We start from the raw sequence: 15,317 nt of genomic DNA, 5'->3' as shown, positions 1-15,317 counted from the left end.
TGGGTGCAGAAGACATGTATCATAATAAAATGGGCTTCTGGGTTTGTTTTTGGGTGTTCTCTAGGGGGATGCTGGAACACATCAGCATAAATCAGTGAACTGGTACAGGCTACCCTAACTGGGAGATGTCAGTTGCTGAAATGAAAAGTCAAGCTGCCTCAGCCTGCTCAGTCTTTAACATTAGCCCTCATGCCAGTTACAGAGAGGACCCACTTTCTGCCCCTCTCATAGCTCTGGTTCCCCTCTCTCCCGCATGCTTTCCTCATTGCCTGGCCTCCCCATCACTTCATCTGTCCTAACTTTCCTCCAGTCCATGCACACAGTGGCATAACTCAGTCACTACCAGTCCTTCTCTCTCCTCTTCAACCAACCCATTCATTCATAGCAGAAGTGGGCATATGCAGCAGAGGCCTCCCAATGAGCTACAAGTGGCCAGAGGAGCAGCACTGGGAAGATAGTAACTTCCTACTGAGGTTGGTGGGGGTGGGAGGGCAGGAGATAACCCGGTGGGTGCCAATGGTGCCTATGGGCACTGCATTGGCGACTCCAGCCTTATGTGCTTGATTCCATCCCATGGAGACCAGTGAGATCTACCAAAAGAAGTCCAAATGCTACCAAAAGCTATGCCTTCTGCTTTCACCCATAAAAATACATAGTGCGACCCAACTCTTTCCTAGGTACTAGAATGTTTGGGTTTTAAGGGCTGGCAATCCCCAGTCATGCTCATAGCCAATGGGTCCATATTCCCCACCTATTGAGAATTGGTCGTTATTATCAGTTACCTAGGCTCCTACTTATCCAGCTGAATCAAATTCCAAAGGCTACTAATGAGAATAAATTTAGTTATGGCCATGATATAACATATAGCATTGGATGGGAAAAGGAAAGTAACAAATAAGGCCACCACATTACTGAAGCAAAGCAGGTCTGAACCTGGATGGGTAACTGCCACCTTGTGGAGGAATTCAGTGCTGCGCTAAGGTAATTGCTCCATCAGAGCCAAGCATTTTGACTTGCCAGACAGAATGATCCCCTGTCTCTTCCCGCTGCATGCTTTTGGGTGGGGGAAAGGAGGGGGGGGAGTCCCATTGCACAAGCATCAGCCCTTGCACAGGGCTTCCACTCATTAGTTGAATCCCACCCTTGGGTTCCATAGCAAAAGGAAGACAGGAAACAAACGTAAGAAAATCAGTAAAGCTAGGAAACTGGCACTGCAACGTGTATATCAAGTTGAATTTCTCACCATTGGCTAGCTGTTGCAAAATCCACAAGATCAACTCAACTTCTCACGCAAACCACAAGCTAGTGGTTTGCTTTGTATTTACTGCCTCATTGTTTTATTTTATGTTTTTTTTTAAAGAGGCAGTACCATGAAGGTATTGGAAAGATTTCATGCGAGAAAAGTGTTTTGTTTTTTAATCCTGTCACCCGAATATGTAGTGTGATGGATGCAGAGGTACTTGAAATTCCAATAAACACTGAATGAGTTTGAATTCAGGGTGAGTCGGGGGATGTATGGTTTAAATACAAATGGATACAATGAGTTGGATTTGACAAAGTCATACACAAGAATACACCCATTGAAATCAGTGGGCTTCAATGTCATGTTTATCCAAAAGAGCAAATTAGATGCTCTTTCACCAACACAAGTAAGCTAGTATGTAAAATATATCACTCTATCAATTTAGAGTACGGTATATACCATTAATTGTGCTTGCTAATTGAGATGCACAGTTATCAACAGCCAGAGAGAGGATCCCAGGAGTCTGTGACCCCACCAATGGACCATGAGCAATCTGTTATTCTAGTCTCCGGAATGACCAGAAAATGACCAGAATGTATGGATTGCTTAATGGCCTCCCTGTATCAGCTCAAGAAATACCTCTGCACAGATTACTGAATCAGTTTGTGGGAGAACATTAGTGCCACCCAGTGGGTTTGCAGGAAATTGTCAAGGAGCAAGAAGTTTATTTGTGGGGGGAAATGATTATCTCAAACGCAAGGTCTACGCACATTCACACAACCAGGATATTCTCACTGTAACTTGCTCCACATCACAGCCTTCATGCCCCATGCTATTAAAGGCATTAAACTGCAGGGAAAACTTTTTAGCATAATGGTTAGGGTGAAGTACACGACTAGGAGGTAGCTTTTAAAGGGAATAAACAAAACCTGGGTGGCATCGGTCATAGGAGAAGCTGGCAAAAAAACAATTGTCACAACAATACTTAGACATTATCCCATGTGCTGGACATAGGAAAGCATTTTATTGCCATGTTAATATGCAGAGAAGTGTTTTTGAAGGTCCATAGTGTGAACACAGTGACAGCTGTCAGCAGCTATAACAGGAAGCAAGAGGCCCCCAACTTTTGGGGCCTATGGATCAGCAACTGGTTAATTAACAGAAAGTGGAGAGTAGGAATAAATGGACAGTTCTCTTGATGGACAGCAAGTGGAGTCCTTCAAGGATTGGCATTGGGACTTGTGCTTTTTAACTAAGTCATAAATGATTTAGAGTTAGGGGTGAGCAGCGAGGTGGCCAAGTTTGTTGCTGATACTAAAAGGTGGTTAATATGAAAAGGGATGGCGAAGGACTTCTCCAAACTGAGTGAATGGGTGTTAAACTAGCAAATGCAGTTCAACATAAACAAATGTTTATATTGATGCATTGACAGACCCTCCAAGTGTCCCTATTTTCCAGGGATGTCCCTTATTTAAAGAAGGCGTCCTGGTTTCTGATTTGATCCCGGAATGTCCCACTTTTCCTTAGGATGTCCCTATTTTCATTGGAGAAATGTTGGAGGGTATGCATGGAGGGGCAAAACCCCCTAATTTCACTTATATGCTCATGGGGTCTGGCTAAGGTTGTAGTGGAGAACTCAGAGAATGTCAACCCAGGGTGCAGCAGTTGTGGGAAAAGGCAAATTCCATGCTATGGATCATTTGGAATTGAAAATAAAAGCTGCCAATATCACAATGCCGATACAAATCTATGGCGCACCCACATTTGAAATACTGTGTGTACAATTCTAATCACCTCATTTCAAAAAGGGTATTTTAGAGTTGGGAAAAGTTCAGAAAAGGGCAACCAGGATGATCAATGGGATGGAATGACTCCCCTATGAAGAAAGGTTACACAATTTGGGACTTTTTAGTTTAGAGAAAAGGCTAGTAAGAGGTGACATGACAGAAATTTATAAAATTATGCATGGCATGGAGAAAGTGGATAGAGAAAAGTGTTTCTCCCTCTCTCATAATACTAGAACTCATGGTCATCCCATGAAGCTGAATGTTTCAAGATTCAGGACAGGCAAAAAAAAAGTACTTATTTATGCAATACACCATTAAACCATGCATTTTGCTCCCTCCAGAGGCAGTGACAGTCACCAGCTTGGATGGCTTTAAAAGAGAATTCAGCAATTAGGCAAAGCCTCCATTTGCAGCCTTTCTGCCTGGTATGCTCCTCACTGTCTCCCCCCTCCCAGCTGACAGGTTAAGAGGCAGCAAACAGCTATAGTTGCTCTGCTCTCTCTCTCAATCCCTTGCATCAAAACTCTGCAAATCCTAAATCTGCCAGAGTGGAGGGTGGACACAGACACACATAACAGGGAACAGAAAAATCTAGAAAGTTGCCAACATATGCATGCGACAGAAGGTCCGACAAGCTACCTGAGGATTACCTATTTTACAACTGATGATGACAAACAAGGAGGAATTGTCTGAGAACACAATGACTGCAGACAGCCAGGGAAAAGCAATCACAAAACTGTTCAACAAGGGAGGAATAAGGACAGCCGGACAAAAGGCATGGATTTCAGAACATCATAGCTCAACAATCTTAGAAGTTGATAAGAAAAAGCACATGCATAGAAAATAAAGGCCAGGGGGGAGATGTCTAGAGGGACATTGGCCTGGCTTGCACGCAACATTAGACCATTTTTTTTACAATAAATTATGATTTAATGTGCATGAGCACTTTGTTCCTCCCCCACTCCCGACTGCCGCACAGGGAAGGAAAGAAGCCAGAGTCTAGCTTGCTGTGACATGTGAACCCAGGCTTATTGGTTGTTTCCTCAAAACAACCACCAGAACAACAACAAATGAGTGGTAAGCCAAAAGCAAAGAGAAACAAGCCACAAGCCTGGATTTGGATATGAAACAAGCCTGATTTGTCCCCTGAAAAGCAAGCAAGTGCACAGCAGCAGCAAAGCACTCAAACACATTAAACCGTGGTTTATTTTAATCTATGGCTTAGCAAAGTACAAAGAAGTAACAGTACAAAGTTGCCTATCTAAATCCAGTAATGTGAATCTCTAGATCAGAGGTCCCCTGCCCTTTTTGGGCCCGGGGCACATTTGAAAATCTAAGAAACTGTCATGGACACCACAAAAGCCCATTTCACAGAAGTCAAAACCGGCAGTGCTTCTTCCCCAGCCCCTGGCCCACTCTCCAGACAAGTGAAACCCTTATACATAGCCTATAAGAAATAACCCCAGTTTAACAAAAAGACAAAGCAGGCAAAACACCCCTCCAACAAGCAGGCCAAACAAGCAAACAAGGCAGACAGCATTCTCAAAGAAGAAGAAACCAGACAAAATGCACAGCAAACCAACAAAAAAATAAGCAAGCGAAGCACCCTCACCTGGGGACCAGAAGCATTCTGGAGAAAAGGAGGTAAAGAGGATTGGGTGTTTGAATACTTGCATTTTGCTTGCCTCCCAGCCCAACACCACCCATGGAAAAACAAAACCAAAGAGCTCTCGCTCCCCCTGCCAGAAAGAACAAATATAAATTGGGAGGGTCAGGGGGCCTTGACAGGCACCAAGACTGGTGTCTGAGGGCAGCAAGGCATTCATGGACATCACATTGTGGCCCCAGAGCTATAGTAGCAAGAGAAGAATCCTTAGTACACATATGTTTCTATGGATGTCTCTTTCAATACATCTTTGGGGCAAAAAGCCCCCAGAGAGAACGATGCTAGAATTATGTCTGGATCTTGGCAGTGTGTGAGCACACTTATGCATGTTTGGCAGGCGGGGGAGGAAACATTTTTATTTCATCAGATGATTGTGCTTGATCTCTAGGGAGGCTTACCAGACTCCAGAAGCAAACCAGAAATGGCCCAGAATTTCTCCACCCTATGATGGGCCTTCACTAGCCTCCATTAGCAAAGGTAGTAACAGCCACTCCTTGTCAAGCCAGAATTACCGTATCTGGTGATCCTAGACTATTTTGAGATCAGATTCAATGGATTTGTCCATTCCTTGCCATGACCCTGTAAACACACACACACACACACACACACACACACACACCCCCAAACCCTACCTCTCAATCTATTTGAATAAAGACCAAGGATGCATTTCTATAGCAGTGCTAGATTCAATCCCCCACTCCACCACATTGTGTGTGTGTGTGTATGTGTGTGTGTGTGAATGTTTACATTCAAATGGAAATTCACAGTTCACTTGGAAACTTCCCAAGGGGCATTCAAACCCTCTTGCCATTTCATATTTTGCTTAATTCATCAATCGACATTTTGCAATTTGTTACTTTGATATTTAAGTCCCAGTGTAAACTATACACACTGCAGCTCAAGTTTCTAATAATAAGTTCATGAATTATGACTTGTCACCTAAGGAAATAATTCCAAGTCAGTTGAAATTTATCAATGTTTTCAAAAAGACTGGTTTGCAATCAACTAACTGCTGAGTGAAATTAAAAAGCACCTTCTCCAACAGCAATACTTGGAGCCCATCACACAGAATTTTATTTTTAAAAACATGTTTTCTGCTCACAGAAGACAGCATTGCAAATAAAGCCTAGCCATTAGCTGTACCAAAGGTAATTACAATAGTTACCATGCTTAAAGTAACTGGGTCCATTTCATCACATAACTGTTCCTATCAAAATATAGAGTGTGCCAAACATATAGAGTGTCAAATATAGAGTGTGTCTACCATAAGAATCCACAGTATAAGGGAAGCTCCTCAATATAGTGTAGAGATAGATACCCCTTCCTGGCTGCAGTGTCACTTATCCAAAATGGTCATCAAGCATATTTATTACCTTTTGGATGTGCCAAGCATGCACAATCCAAATGGGGGGGGGGGAGTTCTTTTACTTGCTGCCAGTGGGGGGGAAATGCTGGTGGTAAGGATGCAAAATGCTTTTGCTATAGCATTCATGACACGGAGCAGGAAAGCCTGTACTGTTACACAAGCAAATCACCAAGCCATTCTGACTTCAGTTGTGCAAACATTTCATATGTCCCACAAGCTGTTTTTAAAGTGCAAATCTGAAAAGCACTATCCATTTCAGATCTGGGTGGGATGGTGTTCAGGGAATCCCTGTGCTAAAGCGCTGTGCCGAGGCAGAGAGACGGAAGCATTCTCTGCTCAGTTGACATCCATGCTCTCGGTCTATCCCCACCCACACATTATGCAAGAAATCCCTGTACGTGGCTATGGAGTACCAACTGCACAGCAGCCTCACAATGGTTGTCACTGCAGCTTTCTCCAGTGCCAGCTGAGTCCCACATTACAGCAGGGTGTTGTTGTTGTTTTGTCTCACTCCCCAGCAAGGGGGTGTCCCTTTCCCTCAATTCTGATCCTCCCCACCCCCAGGCAAGCCGGCTGAGCCCTTAGTAAAACTATAGTCCTCTGCTAGAGATATCAGCGTTTCCAAGGCAACAAGATGGGATTTTCTTGGAGGCAGCAAAAAAGGAAATGGCTTGGAAAGAAAATGAGGGAGTGCGGGGGTGTTGGGGAGCGCCAGTGTCAATATTAACTTGGGGCTTCTGGCTCAGATGGGGGATTCCTCCACAATGGGCTCCCAAGAAGCAATGCGGGCCCCTTAGTTTCCCAGGATTTGGCCCTCTGTGCAACAATCAGATCGGACTAAGTTCCCTTTTTATCAGGGGAAGGGTAGCCCTGTTAGTGAGAGTCAAACTATGTGTGCTCTGTGTTATTCTCATGTTTAAGCCAGCATGTTTAACCTGGCTGACTGGAGATGAGCAGGCATGAGACCCTGATCTGGAACACAGTCTTGATCTCAACTGGGTGGTCTTTGCCTTTTTGATGCTGGAAATTCTTCACCACCTGACTGGTACTGCTTGCAGTAAACAGCACTTGGGGAGGAAAAAAGCAGCCAGGAGGGTGCAATTTTCAGCAAGGGGAGGAGGCATAAATCCTAAGAGTCACATTCCAGATTGGGGGGCCCACTGCAACTTTTTCTTCAAAGCATCTAGGTTAAGCATGATTGTATAAACACATGGCTAACCTCACACATAGCTTGGCACCATGTCTCCCTAGCCAAAAGGAACTCGGAGTGAAAAGACCCTTTGTGTTTCCTGGCCACTGGTAACCAAACAGGGCTTGGGCAGTAGGGATAAATCTTCACAGCAATGCTTTTCTAAACAGCAAAGTAATGTGACCCCACTGGCCTACCTCCTTTGACTTTGCAGCAATGATAAGTCACCTCCCTAACACCCAGATTTTAACCAAAAAGCCTATCAAGCCCACTGTTTCATGTAGTTATCTATAGCATCCTTTATAGGGACGTGCGTGGCGCTGTGCTCTAAACCACTGAACCTCCTGGGCTTGCCGATCGGAAGGTCAATAGTTCAAATTTGTGCGGCGGGGTGAGCTACTGTTGCTGTGTCCCAGCTTCTGCCAACCCAGCAGTTCAAGAGCACACCAGTGGAAGTAGATAAATAGGTACCGCTGCAGTGGAAAGGTAAACAGCGTTTTCGTGCTCTCTGGTTTCTGCCATGGTGTTCCGTTGCGCCAGAAGCAGTTTAGTCATATTGGCCACATGACCTGGAAAGCTGTCTGTGGACAAACACTGGCTCACTCAGCCTGAAGCGAGATGAGCGCCATACCCCATAGTCACCTTTGATTGGACTTAATCCTCCAGGGGTCCTTTACCTTTTACCTATAGCATCCTTATAATTACCCTGAAGGTCAATTAATCTCTAAAGCCACGGAAGCTGCTTGGGCTGCTAGAATTGTACAGATGTACAAAAATCAGAAATATGGGTGATGTTCTGTAGAGGGAAAGTGTGCCTTCCAAGTAAGACACCTGCCTTGCCTTGACAGTGGGAATTCTGTCGTGCCTACTCTGGTCCCCAGACTCTTCAATCAGCCACATGGACAATAGAAGACTAGGATGAACTGAAACCTGCAGTGGACAGGTGCATTGTATGAACACATGTGAGTGCTGTGCAAATATGTTCGAAGGAGTGCAGGTATAGCCATGCTCTCCCTTGCTTTGGCCATTTTTTCTGGTCACATGTGTTACATGGCCTGCAACAGGAAAAATATCTGGCTTTCACTGGCCTAAAGTAGGTTGTAGTAGCATTATTCCTGCCATCCTAATAAATGATACTTAAGAATCCTGCCTGGACTAAAGAGGGATCTCTGGTCCATCTAGACTACTGGCCAGTGAAGAGAGCAACCATAGGCACAGGGAAATTCCTTTAATGCAACCCTAATAGTTCCCGGGGGAAATTAACTAGTCTGTACGTAAACTGAGTATTAGTGTCTTTCCATGTGATTCAAAAACCAATAGGTGATGTTTGCAATCAGTTTGTAATGTAAACTTAAATGTCCTGCTTTTTTTCTTTTAAAAAAAGTTTAGGGGTACTCTCATTTTCCTACTCATATTGAAATACTGCCCCTCAATGAGGCCAAACCTAGATTCACAAAATGTTTAGGGGTATGCATACCCCTGGGCCCCCCTCCCCAAAACCAACAGGTTAATTGTGGCAAATACTATTGCAGAGCCCACTTCATCAGAAACGTACAGGAGCCTCTTTTTGCTTATTAATCACCAGAACTCTTTGAAAGCCCTGATGTCTGGCTGTGTAGCTTCATTGTCTTATCTATTACATGCATGTTTTAATGTGTCCTTGAACTATGCAGAAATGGTGTGTCTTGCAATACTATGTATAACTTAGGCTGCAATCTTGTACGTGGCATTCTTGGGAAGCCCCACTGAACTACCGGTAAATGGGAATGGGGCTTATTTCAGAGCTCATATGCAAGTGTTTCATACCCCTGCTGGCACCACTCTTAAAACCAACAGCACAAGCCACCAGAAGTGCAGAATGTCAAGATCCTATTTCAAAAGGAACAAACATAGCAGAGTTATAGGGTTTAGTCCCCAATACGGTACCAGAGCCTGATTCATTCAGCAGAAATCTTGGGAAGCATCAGAACATCAGCAACAAAGGAGAGAATGAAGAACAGGTCTTCTTGCTTTCTGGACAAGTGCTGTTGGTACAGACTGACAGGAATCAGCAGAACAATGAAGGAGTCACAAATAGGTGGAAGATCAAGGTAATGAAGAGGAGGGAAAGTTAAGAGGCCTGGCAGCGGCTGGGAGTGTGTGCCTAGCAATGGAGTATGGAAAGGACAGACTTGGGGAGCTTTCCAGCGAGGGGAGGGAGGAGGCAGACAGTAAGTGGCATGGCTTCAGGCCTGCGTGAGAGAAACTCAGGAACAGCTACAGCTCAACAACAGAATCTGAGCATACTCACTCCCACTCCTTCCGCTGTGCCTGGGGTGTGTTGTGGATCTTGTGGGCCTGGTGAGCCATGATGATGTCACGGTGATCCACCACGCCTCCACGCCGCTTGTACGAGAGGGGCTCCTGGCCCATGTAGTGGTACCAGCTGCCAAGGAAAGGGTACTCGGGGCTGGTAGGCCCACGCCCATCGTGCACAGCTTCATAGTAGCTGGGAGGGGACAGAAGGGATGCTCGGACCACAGCACGCCTCGCCATCCATGGGACTTGGGTGGAGACCCCAGAGGTTTCTGCCTGGCTGGCTGCCCGCCCAAGGGGTAGCTGTGGACACAGAACACAAGGGGAGAAAAGAAAAAGTGAAGCAGATTGGCTAGATATAGTGGCTGCATAGAAATATAGGCTCTCTTTTTTCAAACTGGCTCACTCAAAGCAATTCCACCCAAGTCCCTGGCTGCTTCAGAACACTCCCTTAATTTGACAGGAGAAGCTATCCACCCACTTCTGCCTACACAGGCCTGTAAGTAATCTAAGGTAATAAATTAGGGAGTTGTGAATGAACAAAGCTGTTTCTTCTCAGAGGGCAGAGTTTGGTCTATATGTGGAATAACGTTAAGGAATTCTCCCGATTCCAGGTGCTTGTCCATGTTAGCCATGTACGGCTGACAGGAGGGAAGTTGAAAAGAGTGGGGAGGTCAGAATGAGAAGGCCGAGAGGATTCTGGGTTTTGTTTTCAGAGCTGGATGGTGATTGGCTTTTTGGTTCTTTTTTTGGTTTGTTTGTAGCCCTTGGGAGATTTTGTACAGCAACTAAAAATAAACAAAAGATAATTAGGCCCCGAGGGAATTTCTATTGCCAGTACAAACCCAACATCAAGCCTTAGACTGTCTCTTAGCTTGCTATGAAAAACAACCACCACCACCCAGACCCAAACCACATAACTGCCATCTCACCCAGGCATTGCAGCACCTGCCATAGCTGTCTAGATAAGTATTGGCCACAAGAGGGCACTCTCACCACCGAGAAATAATAAAACACAGCAAAGGGAATCAACTTTTTCAAGAGGAAAGCCAGCTTAGCAATAAATTACTCGGTCATCCCTGCTAGCTCCAAATCCTACCCAATACAGCGCCGCTCTCCATCGTCATTATCCACTTTGCCTCTTTAGAGCCTATCGACTTCCTTCCCCACAACCTCATGGCTTTCAGAATTAACCTTTATATCATTGCACGTTTTCCAGTTCTAATTACACTCATTACAAAATAGCTCAAAATTTAAATAAATATAGAAAGATAGAAAATTTATCATTGCAAGTCTTCAGACAACCCTGCTAGTGATGTTAATTGCTTACAGTAATCTTTCAAATACAGTCATACCTCGGGTTACAGATGCTTCAGTTGTGTTTTTTTAGGTTACAGACTGACGAAACCTGGAAGTACTGGAACGGGTTACTTCCAGGTTTTGGCAGTTGCGCATGCGCAGAAGCGCTAAATCGCAGACACGCCACTGCAGGTTGCAAACGTGCATCCCACACAGATCACGTTCACAACCCGAGCGTCCACTGTATCGTATAAATTTATTCCAGTCCTTTTGGAATACTTGATCATGCTGGTTTCGGATTTTTCCTGTCAGCATCACCAGTTCTGCAAAGTCCATCATCTTCATCTGCCACTCTTCTTTTGTTGAAGGCACTACCTGCAGTGCCTGAGCTTAGTACCTTTGACTATCCCACCGTCAGAAGGAAAGTCTGACAAAGCTGTTCCACTTACAGCTCTGGCCTCAAATTTTATTTCAGTCTCCTGATACTTTACATTGTTCTCTTTTCCTCATTAGTTTCCCTGAGTCCCACGACAACACAAGCCAGTGATCTGAAATGTCATTTGAAGACAAGTGGGACCTGCTCAACGTTCCAGCAAGCTGTTCCCTCCAAGAAGGGCACTGAGGGCTGCATCCAACAAAGCTGCCCCATTAGTGCAAGGGTTTCCTCCTGTGCAACGGGACTTCCTCTCCCTCTGCTCTCCCCCACCCCAAATATACTCTGGAGAGTTAGGGGAAGGGGAACAAATTGGGGGCAGTACACAAGGAGAGGAAGTACTGTTGTGCAGCAGACAGCCCAGTAGCTAACTTGCAACCAGTGGTTTTTATTTTTCAGCAGCAGCATAGTATAATGGTGGTCATCTGCCTCAATAAGCAGTCAAGCTGTCACACTTTGCACTTGCTGCAGTTTCTGGGTCAGTCTCAAGGGCAGCCCCACATAGGGTGCATTGCAATCATTGAGTCTAGAGCAGGGGTCAGCAAACTGTCCCTCGGACCTTGTGGGGGGCCAGACCATATATTTCTTTTGGGGGGGATGAATGAATTCCTATGCCCCACAAATAACCCAGAGATGCATTTTAAATAAAAGCACACATTCTACTCATGTAAAAACACGATGATTCCTGGACCGCCCACAGGCCGGATTTAGAAGGTGATTGGGCCAGATCTGGCCCCCGGGCCTTAGTTTGCCTACACATGGTCTAGAGGTTACCATCACATGGACAAAAGTGGCCAGGTTACCCTGGTCCAGGAATAGTGATAGTCTCTTAACAGCTGAAGCTGGCAAAAAACCCCACTCAAATTCAATGAGATCACCTGGGCCTCTAGTGACAGAGATGGACAGAGGAACAGCCACATAGAACTGCAGAGTTGGAAGGGCCCTAAAGGAACATCTAACCCAACCCTCTGAAATGCAGGAATTACAGCTAAAGAATCCTTGACAGTACAATCCCAACCAAAACAGGCAATTGACTGCTTATCTCGACCTGGGGACCGATCACCCACAGCACCTCCATCTTGCCTGGATTCACGAGTCAATTTGCAGGCCCTCATCCTGCCCACCAGCAAATTCAGGCACCACACCAGGGATTGCATGGCCTCTCCTGATGTTACAGAGAAATAGAGCTGGGCATCACCACTGTACTGATGACACCTTGCCCCAAATCTCCATGTAGAAGAGAGAATTTCAGTACAACAATTATGGTTGTGGGAGTACTGTCCTCTTTGCCATGTGGCCACCCAGATTTCACATCCCTGTTCTCCAAAAACTGTGGATACTCAGCAGTAATTTTCTCTCTCTTGCCACTTCTCCACCCACCCAACCATGACTGTCTTCATTTTTTTGGTCAGAATAGTTTCCTGCCTTCAGAATAGTTTACTCAGCATCTCTCTCATATAGCTGAGAGAGGGGTGATCTGACTATAGCACATTTCCCCAATCCATAGTGTTTGGCAGAGGTTTCAAAGGCTTCTGCCATCCTCTCTCTCAGATCTATAAAGCTTTCTTCTTAGTCCTCTATGTCTACACCCCTATTGCTGGGTGGGGAAGTCCAGAGACATATCAGAATCTATGCATAAATTCACCTATGCCTAAAATATAAATCTTCTGTCTCACCCACAACCTCTTATCAATAACGTCATTAAGCATCACCTCGATTTCTCCCTCTCCTTTAAATCCAGTCAGCCGACAAACCCTGCTCTTTCCTCTCCAAAATATTTTATTTTATTTACCATATACAGAGCATTAATACCCCACTCTTCAGCCAAAATGGCTCCCCTGAGTGGCTTACATGTGATTAATTAAAACAAGACAGGCCCTGCCCGCACGTGGCTTACCATTTAAGAAAACACAACCCATAAGGGAGGGAAGGGTGGGGGAGAAACCAAACTCGGGCACCAATTCTCAAACAATTGTTCTTCTGCAACTAATCCAGAATGCGGCAGCTAGACTGGTGACTGGGGGCGGCCGCTGAGACCATATAACACCGGTCTTGAAAGACCTACATTGGCTCCCAGTACGTTTCCGAGCACAATTCAAAGTGTTGGTGCTGAACTTTAAAGCCCTAAATGGCCTCGGTCCAGTATACCTGAAGGAGCGTCTCCACCCCCAGCGTTCTACCTGGACACTGAGGTCCAGCGCCAAGGGCCTTCTGGCGGTTCCCTCATTGCGAGAAGCAAAGCTACAGGGAACCAGGCAGAGGGCCTTCTCGGTAGTGGCGCCCGCCCTGTGGAACGCCCTTCCAGCAGATGTCAAAGCGATAAACAACTACCTGACATTCAGAAGACATCTTAAGGCAGCCCTGTTCAGGGAAGTTTTTAACGTGTGATATTTTACTGTATTTTTGGTTTCTATGGAAGCCGCCCAGAGTGGCTGGGGAGGCCCAGCCAGATGGGCGGGGTATAAATAATAAATTATTATTATTATTATTATTATTATTATTATGGCCAGCTGGCACAATTCAAGAATAGGAGGTGCCTGATCGAAGGAGCTGCGCTTCCGGCCCTGCTTCCTAGCTCTCCCACTGAGGCAGTCTGGCGGAAGGGCTGCCCACAGGTGACACTTGTGGGAGAGAAGGCCCAATGGAGCTGGCCTTCCACAGCAGAGCTGAGGGAGGAGTGTGCTCTGCTTCCCTTCCCATCTCTCCTGTTGACAGAATGGTTGCTCCAGGCCGACAGCCATATTATCAAGGCTTGCTCTTCCATTTCCATCTCAACTACCCCAACTCTGGCTTGCGTTTCCCCCCTCCCTCTGCTTTCCCAATCCACTGTACGTGGTCCTAAGAAACCAGGCAGAATGTCCGGGGAGGGGGGGGGCGTTCATTGGTGCATGTCACCACCTGCGCAAGGGAAGCTGATATTTTATCTTCATGTTAATTAAAAGGAAGCTCGGAGATGAGCATTTGTCCCCACTAGTCCTTTATCTTCAAAGAGAGGAAAACGCAACGTTGGCTTTGATTTTTTTTTTTTATCTGAATGGTTGAAAGTGCCCATTGTTGGGACTGAGAGACATAATGTTGCTGAGATACTGGTGGCTGGGGGGTGGGGGTGGGGATAAACAGTCAGAGAGCAAGAAGCACAGGTGGAAATATTCTTGGAACTGATTACCGAAAATCCAGTTAGGATTTTGTACCCTAAATTAATCCAAAGGAAGCGATATACTGTTTAAATAATATTCCTGGATGTATTTCAAAATGCTGCTTTTCTTTTCAGTAAATATACATATACATAAAGGTAAAGGGACCCCTGACCATTAGGTCCAGTCGTGACCGACTCTGGGGTTGTGACGCTCATCTCGCTTTATTGGCCAAGGGAGCTGGCATACAGCTTCCAGGTCATGTGGCCAGCATGACTAAGCCGCTTCTGGCGAACCAGAGCAGCACACGGAAACGCCATTTACCTTCCCGCAAGAGCGGTACCTATTTATCTACTTGCACTTTGACGTGCTTTCGAACTGCTAGGTTGGCAGGAGCAGGGACCGAGCAACATGAGCTCACCCCATCGTGGGGATTCGAACCGCCAGCCTTCTGATCGGCAAGTCCTAGGCTCTGTGGTTTAACCCACAGTGCCACCTGTGTCCTATACATACACATATTTACACTCTAATAATAATTCTAGCGGCGGCAGCAGTAACAACTATCTGTGAGAATGTAAGAAACTTTTATGAATCACAGGGTTCAGTGCGGATGCTACCATGCATTATTATGAAGTTCTTTTTTCTGCTCATCGTTTACAACTGTCCAGTCTGCTTTATGCGCTTACTGTATCACAACTATTATCAAGAATCCTTCCTTATAATCCCTTTCCCTTTCAATCCAAGGTTCTAGCTCTGCCATTTTACTCACTCTGATGTCTCTTTCTCTCTTAGTCACCTTCGCTTCACTCTCCATCCTTGAAACTCCCTTTTTGATTTCACCACGAAGGACACTTTCACAGGAGACACCAAAACAGCTATAGCAATGCTGTATGCTTCCCTAACAA

General features: G+C 45.5%; 1 protein-coding gene across 4 annotated transcripts in view; it reads right to left on the bottom strand.

The window, feature by feature from the left end:
- CACNA1A (calcium voltage-gated channel subunit alpha1 A) overlaps positions 1-15,317 on the bottom strand; it is a 257,374-nt gene that overhangs the window by 228,975 nt on the left and 13,082 nt on the right. For 2 of the 4 annotated variants that reach the window (XM_081845835.1, XM_081845838.1), the window contains exons 1-2: positions 13,176-13,248; positions 9,542-9,849 (exon numbers count right to left, since the gene is read on the bottom strand). In XM_081845835.1, coding sequence (XP_081701961.1) covers positions 9,542-9,849; positions 13,176-13,178 — 311 coding nt within the window. In that variant the 5' untranslated portion in view covers positions 13,179-13,248. Of the gene's footprint in view, positions 1-9,541; positions 9,850-13,175; positions 13,249-15,317 lie in introns of those variants that run through there. The other 2 variants (XM_081845836.1, XM_081845837.1) reach the window with 2 other exon arrangements.

This window comes from Podarcis erhardii (genome assembly GCF_964252035.2).
Source record: "Podarcis erhardii genome assembly, chromosome: 2".
In the NCBI taxonomy this organism is placed as follows: domain Eukaryota; kingdom Metazoa; phylum Chordata; class Lepidosauria; order Squamata; family Lacertidae; genus Podarcis; species Podarcis erhardii.
This window is presented reverse-complemented; position numbering and strand designations above follow the sequence as displayed.